At 38.5% G+C, this 15,724-nt stretch overlaps 1 protein-coding gene across 1 annotated transcript in view; it reads left to right on the plus strand.

The window, feature by feature from the left end:
• Positions 1–443: 443 nt before the first annotated feature.
• Positions 444–15,724, plus strand: part of TBX20 (T-box transcription factor 20) — an 81,157-nt gene continuing 65,876 nt past the window's right edge. Inside the window, exons 1-2 of the mRNA XM_089678919.1 lie at positions 444–711; positions 7,439–7,670. Of these exons, the coding sequence (XP_089535045.1) occupies positions 585–711; positions 7,439–7,670 (359 nt within the window). The 5' untranslated portion in view covers positions 444–584. The remainder of the gene's footprint in view (positions 712–7,438; positions 7,671–15,724) is intronic.

Genomic DNA, 15,724 nt, shown 5'->3' on the forward strand with positions numbered 1-15,724 from the left:
GAGGTTTCAGAGGCACGTTGCTGTCTGCTATAAGGGGAATAAAGGTTGTCCCAGTCCTGATCATAATCATACCATAAGGGTAATGACCCAACTCCCCAGCCTAATATTCCCAGCACCCCTCCCTGTAATCCAGGGCTGACATGTAATGATCACCTCTCAGGAAATGACAGAAATGTTGTATTTAGGTATAATCTGTGTACATCTCAGGGCAGCCTGTCTGTGTCCTTCAGTCTTCTAGACATTTATCAGCTGGATCAGCCAGATGTGACGCACAAGTCCTGCCATTGGCCAGTCAGGAGATATGATCTGTGTGGCCATCAAATGGAGGAAGTGGAGGCTGAGATTCAACACAGAATACTACATCAGCTCCAGCCAATCGGCGGCCTCCCTCCCAGGATACTAAGTTCTGTCCTAATGCCAAGGCTTCCCTCCTGCCAGTACACTGCAAGCCTGGAGTCACTGCCACAGACTGTCATCATGTCTCCATAGAAGAACTACTGACACCTTCCATCCTCCAGCTCATCGGATCTACAGCCAGCCGCCTTCTGTCTGCTTCTGACGTGCAGGAGAGAAGAGAGGACAGCATGGAATACACAGCTTCCCCCAAACCTCAGCTCTCCTCCAGGGCGAACGCCTTCTCTATAGCTGCACTCATGTCCACTGCCCCAGGCAAGGACAAGGATGCCTCGGAGAGCACCATCAAACCTCTGGGTAAGTGGAAGCCTGAGGATGGAGACACAGCTATATACTTCTATATACTGGGGGAGTACAATCACTGCTGCACAAGTGCCTTCAACAAAGGAAAGGGCAGTTACAGCTGTCTCTGTGAGATATATATATACATGTGTGTAGCGGGAGAGAACATGAGAAAGTAATCACAACTCAATACATGAGGGCGATATACTGACAAAGTAAACTCACCACTGCACAAATGTAGTCTGACAGGCAGCTGTTGCTAGGAATATATTTTGTATATACTGTATATATATAGAGAGAGAGAAAGAAGAAAGAAAGAAAGAAAGAAACCTATAAAAATACATATAAAAGAATACTATAAGAAGAGAGAGAGAGAGAGAGAGAGAGAGATGCCTATATCAATATAAAACAATATAAATAGTAACATTTTCAGGATTTATCTGTGTATATACTGTATATATATATAGAGAGAGAAAGAGAGAGAGGAAGGAAAGAAAGAAAGAAAGAAAGAAAGAAACCTATAAAAATAAATATAAAAGAATACTATAAGTTGAGAGAGAGAGACAGATGCCTATATCAATATAAAACAATATAAATAGTAACATTTTCAGGATTTATCTGTGTATATACTGTATATATATAGAGAGAGAAAGGAAGGGAGAAAGGAAGGAAGGAAGGAAGGAAGGAAGGAAGGAAAGAAAGAAAGAAAGAAAGAAAGAAAGAAAGAAAGAAAGAAAGAAAGAAAGAAAGAAAGAAAGAAAGAAAGAAAGAAAGAAAGAAAGAGAAAGAAAATATTAATACTATAGATATTAGGCTTCCTCTGTGTAAATACTGTATACATAGAGAGAGAAACACACAGACAGACATGCAAACATAAATATGACTATATCAATATAAAACAATATAAATACTGGTATTTTCAAGCTTTCTCTGTGTATATAGCAAAGAGAGAGAGAGAGAGAAAGAAAAAGAGAAAGAAAGAGAGACGTCTATACAAATATAAAATAATAATACTATAGATCTCAGGCTTTCTCTATGTAAATACTATATATAGAGAGAGACAAACGGAAATATGCCTATATCAATATAAAACAATATAGATACTAAAATGTTTCAGACTTTCTCTGTATATACTGTATATATATATAGAGAGAGAGAGAGAGAGAGAGAGAGAGAGACTTCTGTGAGACTTCTGTCCCATATTCCAAGATGAAACATATAATAAATAAATATTATAGTAACGGTTTCCAGCTGTCTCTGCGAATACATAGAGAGGGAAAGAGATAGAGAGAAATATAAACAGACAGATAAATATATATATAGATAGATAGATAGATAGATAGATAGACTTTGTTATGTTCCAAGATAAAACATATTAAAAAATATATACGTTTTGTTCCTACCTTGGCTTTAGAGTGAATATTTATTAAAGATTTATTTAGCACAGCATATGTCTTATTGTGACACTGTAGGAGTTGATCTACTAAAGGAACAAAGACTTGTTGACAGAAGTTAGTAAACAAGAAGTGTTCGCTGTAATCAGTCAGGTGCCAGTGACGGGTCTATCTTTGTAAAGTCCCCCTCCTATATAAATGTGTATTTGAAGTGGGCTCAGGTTCACCTGGCTTGCTAGCATGTACTTTGCACGTGTTTAGTAATAGTTCAATAAACTCTAATGTTTCTGAGTGTCTCTAGTTCTGACCAGATAGATACAGAACATTGCCTTCCTCTATGGATGATCTAGAAGTCACCCCATTGTATGGCATATACGCAGAACCCGGTGATGACATGGCAGCCATTGGGGTTGAACAGGGAAAAGTGCAATCACCATAGAAAGCAGTGCGTGGCCATCCGAATTTCCTGGAAAAGTGAAGGAAGGAGTTTCCTCGGTCACAGTTTGTGTCTGTCAGTGAGACTGAATTGTAAGTCAGTCTAGTTTGCTTTAAAGAAACAATCGGATCCAGGGGGCTGTTTTCTAATCCCCCCAAATCTGTTTTGGTATCTTAAGCAAATGCAGGCTAGTGTGTAAATCATCCCCTTAGCAGCAGAAGTATTTTTTTCCCAATCGGTGTAGCCAGGATCTTCCAACAGTCTAGCTGTGTTTATTCTGAATCCTGGAAAAAGAATGTATGGAGGTGAACTAATGTGGCATGGTGCCATGTAGAGCCTTAGTATCAGATCTCTAATATAGAAGCAAAGCTTTACATTCAATCTGTACCGGAAAGTTTCTTCCTGGAAATGTCTATACTGTTCAGTACAGTCCAATAGTTTTCTGTATAGTCAGTCCCTGGCTTCATACCTGGCAGACTCATGTTTATAGAGGCACTGGGTAAAATACACATTTTTTTAATTATGTAAAAATAAGTACTTGGCTTAGGCTATGATAGCTATACTGATTTATATTTATACTGAAAAGCATTAATGCGATTGAATGAATTTTGCAGGGTTGAACTATAGCTTACCAGGTGCCTTTCATTCATTCCAGATAATAATATACTCCAGACACATATTCTGCATTGGTATTACTCATTAATACAAAAGGCACAGATGCTAACACTTGTTCTGATACATTCAGCACTATTGTAACATTCCACATTTATATTCTGATACATCAAACACTTTTCTTTAACATTCACATTTAAACATAATTATGAATTACAGCATTCTCCTTTGTATGTAATAATAATATACTCTGTATTTTATAGATTCTGCAGTGCCTTTTAATGCAAAGCCTGAATAGTACTGGTTCTAATTCATTTAACACTATTCTATATAAAAGTATTCCCTTTTCTATCAAATAATAAAATACTATACTGTATAGATTCCGCATTGCTTTTATCGATTAATAAAAATGTCCAAAATAGTGCTGGTTCTAATTAAACACTATGCTATATAAAAGTATTCCCTTTTCTATCAAATAATAAAGTACTATACTGTATAGATTCTGCATTGCTTTTACTGATTAATTAAAATGTCCAAAATAGTACTGGCTCTAATTAATTTAACACTATTCTATATAAAAGTATTCCCTTTTCTATCAAATAATAAAATACTATACTGTATAGATTCCGCATTGCTTTTATCGATTAATAAAAATGTCCAAAATAGTGCTGGCTCTAATTAATTAAACACTATGCTATATAAAAGTATTCCCTTTTATATCAAATAATAAAATACTATGTACTGTATAGATTCCGCATTGCTTTTACTAAATAATAAAAATGTCCAAAATAGTACTGGCTCTAATTAATTCAACACTATATAACAGTATTCCCCTTTATATCAAATAATATACTCTATACCCCTATTAATTCTGATTTACTGGTTAATATAAATAGTACTGATTCATTCAACACTGTTCTAAATCACCATATTCCAAATTATATCAAATAATTGTATACGCTGTGCTCATTCTCCATTGCTTTTACTAATTGATACAAATGCCCAGATAACACTAGTCCCACACATTCAACTATATTTTAAATAACAGTATTCCCCTTTATAATATACTAATATACTTTGCGTTTTTCCTGTATTGTTTTTACCGAATAGTACAAATACCCAGATTACAGTGGTTCTAATACATTCAACACAATTTTTAAATTAATAATAATATTCTCTCTTTTATGTAAAATACTATGTTATTTGATATAAAATATTATATATATTGACTGCCCTTATGTTGTAAAGCGCTGCATAAACTGGTGCTATAAATATCCTGTATAATAATAATATATTCATATGCAATGTTTTTACTAATTAAGATATGCAGAGAACACTGTTTTTTGTCAATATTGATTCTGATTAATTAAATACTATTATAAATAATAATTAAATCCCTTTTATGCATTCATTTTTAGCTTTGTTAACTATTTTTTTTAAATTAGATATTCTTTTGCTAAACATACCGATTTTGCCTAATAGTATCCAAGGGTGAAATGAAATATGCTGAACCCAGTCTGATGTTCTGTCCTTCAAAACCAAGTACAAGCAGAGTAGATCAGAAGGATCCCAGAGTAGACCAGTAAGTTTAATATGTCTGAAGACTCTCACCTTAGAAGAATTGCAATTCCTAAAGGAATCCATTCCCATACTATAACCATATAACTGTCATATTTGTTTTTTTAGTGTATAGGTGATCATGGATAATTCTATGTAAAGGACCAATGTGAAGTGGTTACAGCATTCTGGGAACTGTAAGGGTTAATGTATGTAATCATTGTATTCAGTATATGATTTCCTTCTTCTATTTTACATGCTTTTAATTATATTTGTCTCTACATTTACATGCAAACAATTTTCTCTGTGATTTATGCTGGGTACCTTGGTCTGCATCTAAATGTGGAGAAAACTGATAAAAGCATGTGAACTAAAAAAAGAATGTATATACTATATGCTATCATTACATAAATTAATCTCATGTGGTTTTCAGCCTACAGCATTATCAGTGATAGCTGTTCCTTTAAGAGAGACGTTTTTTACATAAGATCACCTGATATTAGTTCAATTAGCTTGAAAAGCGGAGGCATTGCATTTTAAAGAAAATGACGTTTCTGTAATGTAACCCTTCAGGATACTTTAAGCATGGGGATTTTTAAATCTCTGTTTATGTCTGTAAAAATGTCCCCCAATAGGCACATTAGTGCTTAATGTCCTCAATGGGAAAGGCTGCAACATTTGTAAGATTTGCCATAAAAATGGCAATAAAATCTATATGAATTATGTGTATATAACCATTTGCATTTGTTTCATTTTCTGACATTAAAATAGATAGGGTTGCAGTATTATCTTAAAATAAAAAGTAATTTGTTCTATCTTGAGAAATGTTCAAATATATTGAGGCTCTATTATTTAGGAATATATCTCTTTCTTTATGTTATTTTACTGTAATTATTTTCTAATGTATTATTTAAATAAACAAATATATAATAATCAAAGCTAGCAGTTTTCTTTCTTTCTTTCTTTCTTTCTTTCTTTTTTTCTTTCTTTCTTTCTTTCTTTCTTTCTTTCTTTCTTTCTTTCTTTCTTTCTTTTCTTTCTTTCTTTCCTGACCCTTCTACTTTTTATACTTCTAAATTTGCTGGATTCAGTAAAAAAAAGGTTAGACTCAGCTGAAAATAAACCTTAATCTCTTCAAACGATCTGATGTTTTTACTGTAAATCCCTTGAAAATAAGCTCTTTTTTTAATATGGCATTACATTTGTTATTAAAAGAAATCTATGACTTTGATAGCTCAATGTAATTGACCTACTGGCTGACATACCCTATAACTGATCATAGCACATAAAAAGTTATTTAGGGATTTAGGAAATTTTACTTTCTTTGAGCAAATCTGCAGCATTCAGAATATTTCAAATGTGCATCATACTTTTATTCATCATTCATGGATACAATATGTCCTGTGACACTCTGAATTGACTTTCTGCACAAAGGTACACACCAATTGCTTCTATAGATACTTTGACAGCACAAACTGTCATTACATAATTGCTAAACCTTATGTGCAGTAACTTGGAGCAACCAATCAGCAAAAAGAATGGTAATTTCTTCTGCATCTGAGAATTAGCACTTTAGAATATATCCCTTTTTATTTATTAGGGCCATTTATCCCACCTTGTACAGAGGACATTCAGGTGTTTTAAGTCCCGGATCACACCGGTATGTTGTTAGTGTTGCTTCCTCTGTGTTTGTCTGATAATTCTATGGTACAGGGAAGATGAATGCTTTACACTTTACTGCTTTGATTGAACTTGTGCATCATCCACTTCAATGTTAATAGTTGATTCCCTGTTGGCAAAGTGAAGTTGTGTTTGCTTTGGCCCTCCGGGCGCATGCAAGGGAAGCATCTATGTTTTTAAAATTCTCCTGCATATGATTGGGTGTATGGAGTAAACAATATATACTTACCCCATCAAAAATAGAAATAATATCTTTAGTAAATCAACCTTTAAATACATAGCTGAATAGCATAGGCAATTTGTAAACTACAATGAGTTTTATTACGGGTGAGCTATCCTGTTCCAAAAAAGAATTTTAATATTTAAGATTTTTTATGTTCCTTTCATTTTATTCACATAGGGGGTTGATTACTAAAAGTGGAGAGTAAAATCTGGTGCAGCTCTGCATATACACCAATGAGCTTCCAGGTTTTGCTGCAAAACCGTAATTGAACAAGCTGAAGTTAGAAGCTGATTGGCTACCATGCACAGCTGCACCAGACTCTGGGTGCACTAGTTTTAGTAAATCTCCCCCAGAGTGCTTTGGTAATACTTATAACTTATGAAGTGTGGGTTATGTTGACCAGACATTATGGGGTTGATTTACTAAAACTGGAGAGTGCAAACTCTGGTGCAGTTCTGCATAGAAACCAATCAGCTTCCCGATTTTATTGCCAAAGCTTAATTAAAAAAGCTGAAGTTAGAAGCTGATTGGCAACCATGCACATCTGCACCAGATTTTTCACTCTCATCCCCTATGCAAGCCTTTATACAATACAGTACAATACAATACAATACAGTACAATGCAATACCCATCTATGGGGATAAGGGACACTTTCTGATCCACTTTCATACATATCTCTCGCTGACGTGAATGGAATAGACACTAATGCACAGCTTTTATCTTTCTCATCACCAGCCCAGTATATTCAATTGCTTTTAAATGAGAGAGACTCTCCAGGTCTGCTGCTTTGTGTCCTTGTTAGCTCAGTCACTGATACATTTTCCCTTCCTTTGTGCTAGAACAATTTGTCGAGAAGTCATCCTGTGTTCCTCTGAGTGACATATCCAGCGTGGACCCTCATGGGGATTTCAGCAGCAGCCCTGTCTCTCTGTGTACAGAGCCTCTTATCCCTACCACTCCCATCATCCCCAGCGAAGAGATGGCTAAGATTTCCTGCAGCCTGGAGACCAAGGAACTGTGGGATAAGTTCCATGACCTAGGGACGGAAATGATCATTACCAAGTCTGGCAGGTAAATCTCCTAACTTCCCATCAGGCTTTGTATTTTATATAATACAGGCAAGTCAATGTGATGCATCATTTTCTGCATTCAATTAAAAATCTTTGTTTTTAGCTTACAAACTCTTTTAGGTTGTTCTTTGCTTCATAGCACACATTATAACATATTGGAATGGGTATTGAAAACTATGGAATGCATTTAATAGGTGCCCCAAAGGATGAGCATATCATCTTTTGAGGCCCAACACATGAATAATATAGCAATAAAAATGACACGACATCCATTACACATAATTTGTTGCTGACGTGACGTTCTGGGCCCAGCCAATACACCAGAAAGAAAATTGCAACAACACTAAATATTTTCCAGGAATCCCCGGCCAATCATTTCTTGAAAGCTAGAGACTAATCCCTACCTCCAACTGAGTTAAAAGCTTTACCTACTTTTGTAGCTTTGTGCCTCCATTAGTGAAGAGATCTGTAAAAATGAAAACATACCTGGCCTTATACAGTAAAGGCTGGTCATAGACAATGCATGTTGGGGATTAAAAATGTCCTGACACCTCCACAACTATGTTCCAAATGTGCATTCATGAATACTCAGCTCATGATGAGACGTATTGCCATTTGATGGCTATTTTAAGTGGCAGTTGAACCAATCAAAATCCTTCAAACCTGTTCAATAATTTAAAGGAATTTTGTGCCTGTGGTTAAGAGTCAAATGTAAGAATGTTTGCAGAGCAAAATGTTACTTGTTTCTTTTCAAGCATTTATTCAGTGCTGACATATGACGCAATGGGGCTGATTTACTAAAACTGTCGAGTACAAAATCTGGTGCAGCTGTGCATGGGAGCCAATCAGCTTCTAATTTCAGCTTGTTCAATTAAGCGTTGCCAGAAATACTGGAAGCTGATTGGTTTCTATGCAGAGCTGCACTAGATTTCGAACTCTCCAGGTTTAGTAAATCACCCCCAGTATTTTATAGGGTGTTTGGAACTATTCACTTTGTACAAACAATACCCCATTATTACAAGCTTTTGGAGTGATTGTAACTACATTTTAAAGGAAAGACGCTTATGATAAACAGTTTGAACAGTTTAGCTGTTGCAGGCATTGCTGTCATTTTAAGATTTTTTCAACATTCTGTACACTTAGGCTGGCCATACATTATACAATTTTCTTGAGATTTTTTCTTTGGATTTACCAAAAACCATATAATATGAGGTCAAACCTAACAACACTTTCAGTTGTATCCAATCAGGCAGGCCCTTGCACTACACAGTTGAAGGTAAATCTAAAGGAAATTGGGTAGAAAATTGTAAGAAAATTGAATAATGTATGGCCAGTCTTAGCGTCATCATACACTATACAATTTTCTTACAGTTTTCTGTCCAATTTCTGCCCAATTTCCTTTAGATTTACCTTCAACTATGTAGTGCAAGGGCCGGCCTGATTGGATAGAATTGAAAGTATTGTTCATGTTTAACCTCATATTATATGGTTTTTGGTAAATCTAAAGCAAAATTCTCAAGAAAATTGTATAATGTATGTCCAGCCTTAGACTGGCCATACACTATACAATTTTCTTTAGAAAATCTGAACAACACTTTCAATTGTATCCAATTAAGCAAGCCCTTGCACTACATAGTTGAAGGTAAATCTAAAGGAAATTGGACAGAAAATTGTAAGAAAACTGTATAGTGTATGGCCAGCCTTAGGCTGGCCATACATTATACAATTTTCTTGAGAAATGTGCTTTAGATTTACCCAAAAAAAATATATGAGGTCCAACCTAAACAACAATTTCAATTGTATCCAATTAGGCAGGCCCTTGCACTACATAGTTGAAGGTAAATCTAAAGGAAATTGGACAGAAAATTGTAAGAAAACTGTATAGTGTATGGCCAGCCTAAGCCTAGGGGGTTCATATAATAGATTATTTGTCCTGGCTTTACTCATTCTTTTATCCTTCAAAAGGTGGGTTTGGATTCACACCTTTTCATATGTGTTTTTGTGTGTTTTTACATAAATGGTGTACATGCATTGACGTGTTTTAATACACATAGGTGTGACGAATTTTCAATATTTCAATAAAATCTGTGCCAATGAGAGGAGCCCTGCAGCTGATCTCTGATTAGTTAAAGTATCATGTTTTTTTTACAAAATCAGCCAGTGTCTGAATTGCTGTTGCCGTATAATATTAACTGCCCTCTGGGGAAAACCAATCCGAATATCTACTGCAGGATATAGGCAGAAAGCAGTGCGGGGATCTCTTGCCTCCTTGCAGCTTTCTGCTATAGGCTTTGGTTTTCTAAGGAAAATACTTACTTTGTTTAGTGAGTAAAATGAAGCTGTGTTCACACCAAATACCTAACCACATGAAGGGGAATTACAAAACAACACAGGACTTTGTCTTGCTCATGATGATTGAATTACTAAACACAGTGACTCTTTATTCACTTTATTGGCAATTTTAATTTATAAAATACATGTGGTTTCCATATAGTATCAGTATGAACCGTACTTAACGGATCACAATTACCTGCAGACTATTTTTAATGGGAAAAATGCAACAAAAAAGTTGACTTTAACTCAAATTTGTCTTATAAAAGTAGGTAAAAAAAACATAAACTATTTAAATCTTATTTGTTTATTTTTGTTTTTTTCTTTAATCGTTTTGCCACTGTAAAGAAATCAGCAGTGGAAGATCAGGGGGTCACCTGATCAGGGGGTTGCCTTTTTATTTAAACCTTAGGCTCCATAGATAAAAGTTGCCATGGGGGAGATTTACTAAAATGGAAAAGTTGCCATGGGGGAGATTTACTAAAACTGGAGCACTCAAAATCTGATACATCTGTGCATAGTAACCAATCAGCTTTTAACTGCAGCTTGTCCAATGAAGCTTTGCCAATAAAACCTAGAAGCTGATTGGTTACTATGCGCAGCTCCACCAGATTTTGTGTGCACCAGTTTTAGTAAATCTCCCTATGGAGTTTAATGCCTCACCAGACTTGTAAGTACCCAGATCACTGTTCTTTCTCACTATAAATCTTGAGGATAATTAAAGCTGTATTCTGGTAAAAGTAAAAGTACTCCCTTGCAATGGGGTTACGCATGAACTACAGGAGTTAACTGTTTTTTTATGTCTAGGGGACTGAGTAAAGCAGTTTTACTCACCTGATCCTCTGCTCCCACTGGCTCCTCGATGCTGCCAGACCAGTCTCCTGCACTCCGGTGGTTGGCTGCCCCTGATGTCATCAAATCCAATGCAGGGTCCATAGACCTGCAATGGGCAAGAGGATGCTGAGGGACAGCCCACTGTTGGAGTGCCATTTGCCAGGGGAGTGGAGGATCAGGTAAGTAAAAGTGCTTTTACCATCCCCTAGACTAAACAAGCATTTAACCCTTGCAGTGTGGGCACAGCCCCATCACGAAGGAGAACTTTTACATTTCCCAGAGTTGGGCCTAAACTGTGGACTCCATTTATCATTATAATTATACCTCTTTAGATCAGGCCTCACTTTTTGCATAGCTGATCATTTTCCAATACTCTGGGGGAAGTTATGGTTTAGAATTCCTAGAAATGTGTAATGAATGTGTCTCTGTATTGTTATACTCTATAGTTGACATTCAGCACTCCCAAGTTTTAATACATCTTCTTAGTTAGAGGTTGATTCTTCCAATTAAAGAGAACTTCAGGCTCTCCCCCAAAATTTAAAGTTCAAAATACTGTAGCTGCTGGCTTTTAATATAAGGACACTTACCTGTCCAGGGGTCCAACAACGTCATCACGCAGGCTAGTTCTTCACCAGCCTCGGGGTTCCTGACGCTGACGTTGCAAGGAAGGGAAACCGGAAGTGAAGCTGTGCGGTCGATTTCCTACTGTACATGTTCAAGTCGCACTACGCCTTGTGATTGGTCCCGGTCCCCCCCCCCAAAACAAAGTGCCAAATGTGGCAGGGGAGGGTGTAAACAAGCAGAGCTTCCCCATTTGGGTGGGGCTATGCTTTAAGCTTTGCTTTTTAAATGCAATACAGTTGGATTTTACTAAAGAAATAGTGTTTACGTAACAAATGAAATGTTCACCTAGCTTAGTGCAATGGTTGGAATTGTGTCACCTTCAGTCATATAACCATGTTCATGCAAAATGGGTTTTTTTCTTCTATACCTCACCCATGATTGAGTAGTAAGCCCGGGTTCACACTGATCTGGTGCGGAATTCGGTTTTCTGTGTGAATTCTGCATCAGAATCGCACCCTGTTTGTGCGAACCACTGCGGGTGTGTATGTTAAGTTAACAACACCCCGAAAATGGTCTGCAAAACGTGGTGCGATGTGCAGAATCGGATCACATAGGAGTGAATACCCATGCTATCCTATTCTAGTGCGGACCAAAAAAAGGGTCCTGCGTGTTTTTGGTGCGGGTGCAGTGCGATTAGAGCCATACAAAATGTAAGGCTCCAATCGCACCGCACACAAATCGCATGTTATTTGCACAGGAATGCGGTGCGGTTCCTGTGCGAATCACATGCGATATACCGCACTGCATATGTGTGAACCCGGGCTCAAAATGAACATAACTGGAGCTGGTTTAATAAGCTAAGGGGTAGATTTACTAAACCTGGTGCACTCAGAATATGGCAGCTCTGCATGGCAGCCAATCAGTTTCTAACTTCAGCTTGTTCAATTACACTTTGACAATAAAAACTGGAAGCTGATTGGTTTCTATACAGCAGGGTTGCACCAGATTTTGCACTCTCCAGTTTTAGTAAATAACCCCCTTTGTGTATACACAAATCTCATTACTTTGGTAAGTGAACAGTCTTTATTCCTCTAGTAAAGCGACCCCATAGTGATCTGCAAATGCTTTTGGGATATGATAGAAGCTTACTGTTTGTTTTAACCTATCTGGTCAGACGACAAAGTGATATCTTGAAGTAGGTATAAACTAGGCAAGTACAATTTCATTGATTTTTCTTCACGGCCATTCAGTTCTGTGGTTTCCAGTATTATGTCTTGCTGATTGAGGCTATGAATAATCCATTCGTTTCTAGTACATGCTATTTATTATGGAAGGATTAATGCACTTGTTTTTTCACCATGTCAAGATAACCACAAGGTATCTGTGTATTATCCCTGATTTGTAAAGAATTTAGCAAAGCAATTTAAAGTTATGTCAAGGCAAAAAAAAACCCAAAACATAAGCGGTACATCATGCACTTTAGCACATTCTCTATGAAGACCCTGCAAGTAAAAATACCTCTTGATCTACCAGAAAAGCACTCGGCCCCCTAAGTCCTATTGTGGGCTAACAACACACAACATTTTTGTGGCCTGAGTGGTGTCAGCCCTGCCCAGTTTTCTTTTTACTAAACTTTACCAACTCTCCCATCTCTACAACAAAAAGGCTAATCAGTCTGTAGTTCCAAGATTAGGCTCCGTGCACATTGGAGGTGTTAATAACACTGGTAACGTTAGCTGTATAAAATCACATTAAAAACGTGAGTTTTTCTGCATTTTGGTATTAGCGTTTAGACGCGTTTTTCGCATTTGCGGTTTTTAGCATTTTTTAGAGGTTTTTTTACACAAAAAAAATTTGTTTTTGGTCAAAAAAAGTCCAAAAACGCTGGTTTGCCGCAATTTGCTGCGTTTTTGAGCATTAGAGTGTTTTCACAGCTAAAAAAACTCCTCTAGAAACCCATTAGTTCTGGATTTTTTTTACCAGTCAAAAAACGCCCCTGCCAAAAAACGTTGATTACAGTCTATGTGTGTATGGACACATAGGTAACATACTGGGGGGTTTACTGGCTGTGGAAAAAAAACGTCAAAAGCCAAAAACAGCCGCTGTAAAAACGTCCCGTGTGCATGTTTCACCATGTCAAGATAACTTCAAGATACTGTGTATTATCCCCTGATTTGCAAAGAACTTAGCAAGGCAATTTAACCCCTCGCCTACCGGGCACTTATACCCCCTTCCTTACCAGGCCAATTTTCAGCTTTCAGCGCTGCCGCACTTTGATTGACAATTGCGCAGTCATGCAACATTGTACCCATATGAAATTTTGATCATTTTTTTCTCACAAATAGAGCTTTCTTTTGGTGGTATTTAATCGCCACTGGGCGCTTTACTTTTTGCGCTATAAATAAAAAAATTGCAAAAAATTTGAAAAAAAAAAAAGTTTCTTTGTTTCTATTATAAAATTTTTCAAACAGGTAATTTTTCTCCTTCACTGATGTGCGTTGATGAGGCAGCACTGATGGGCACTGATAGGCAGCACTGATGGGCACTGATAGGCGGCACTGATGGGCACTGATAGGCGGCACTGATGGGCACTAATAGGCAGCACTAAAGGGCACTGATAGGCAGTACTAATGAGGTGGCACGGATAGGCGGCACTGATAGACAGCACTAATGAGGTGTCACAGATAGGCGGCATTAATATGCAGCACTGATAGGCGGCACTGATAGGTGACACTGATGATGGGTACTGATAGACGGCACTGACTGGCATCACTGCTGGGCACTGACTGGCGGCACTGACTGGCACAACCGCTGGGCACTGACTGGTGGCACTGACTGGCAGCACTGCTGGGCTGCACTGGTGGGTGGCACTGGTGGGCAGCACTGGTGGGTGGGCACAGGTGGGTGGCACTGGTGGGCACAGGTGGGTGGGCACAGGTGGGTGGCACTGCTGGGCACAGGTAGGTGGCACTTTTGGGCACAGGTGTGTGACACTGCAGAGTGGCACAGGTGGGTGCTCTGCTGGGCACAGGTGGGTGCACTGCTGGGCACAGGTGGGTGATCTGCTGGGCACAGGTGGGCGGAGCTAGTGGGCGCACTGCTGGGCACAGGTGGGCGGAACTTGTGGGTGGCACTGCTGGGCACCGATCATCAGGGCACTGATCATCAGTGCCCTGATGATCGGTGCCGATCCCCGCTCTGACAACTGCTGGTAATCGGCAGTACTTTCCTCACAATCTGACAGCGTGAGGAAAGTGCAGCCAAGAACCGGCATTTGCATTTCCCTCTGATCAGCGTGTCATTGGACACGGCTGATCACGTGGTAAAAGGCCGGTATGATTGGCCTTTTACCACATCTCGTGATCAGCTGTGTCCGTAGGACACAGCGATCACGGAGATCGCCGGGTGCGCTCCCCCTGGGGCACGCAGGAGAGCGTGTTCTGGGGGGACGTCATATGACGTCCACCCAGAACTGGCCGGCCGCAGTGCAGCCGTCATTCGGCTATCTGCGGTCGGCAACTAGTTAAAGTTATGTCAAGGCAAAAAAAACCTCCAAACAGGAGCGGACTGACCATTTGGAAACTTGGGCACTGCCTGAGGGCCCGGGGTCAGTAGGGGGCCCCATGAGATGCCCCTGGTACTTTTTTCATAGGCTTTTTTGAGTTTGGGCAAGGACACAGGGGCCCCATGATCCCCTATTGCTCGGGGGCCCCATGAGTTGTCAGTCCCCCCCTGCCCCCAAAACATAAGCAGTACATCATGCACTTTAGCACATTCTCTATGAAGACCCTGCAAGTACAATAAGAATACCTCTTGATCTACCAGAAAAGCACTCGGCCCCCTAAGTCCTATTGTGGGCTAACAACACACAACATTTTTGTGGGCTGAGTGGTGTCAGCCCTGCCCAGTTTTCTTTTTACTAAACTATACCTCCTCTCCCATCTCTACAACAAAAAAGGCTAATCAGTCTGTAGTTCCAAGATTAGGCTCCATGCACATTGGAGGTTTTAATAACAGTAGTAACATTAGCTGTATAAAGTCACGTTAAAATGTGAATTTTTTAGCGTTTGCGTATTAGCGTTTAGCAGCATTTTGCTGCTTTTTTTTACATTTGTGGTTTTTAGCGTTTTTTAGAGGTTTTTTTTACAAACAAATTGGGGTTTTTTTGGTCCACAAATGCTGGTTTGCCACAATTTACTGCGTTTTGACGTGTTTTTCAGCGTTAGAGCGTTTTTACAGTTAAAAAACTCCTCTAGTAACCCAATAGTCCTGGGGTTTTTTTCCAGCCAGAAAACGTCCCTGCCAAAAAACGTTGATTACATGATG

This window comes from Staurois parvus, unplaced genomic scaffold (assembly GCF_062004578.1).
Source record: "Staurois parvus isolate SC_StPar_1 unplaced genomic scaffold, SC_StPar_1.0 ptg000212l, whole genome shotgun sequence".
Classification (NCBI taxonomy): domain Eukaryota; kingdom Metazoa; phylum Chordata; class Amphibia; order Anura; family Ranidae; genus Staurois; species Staurois parvus.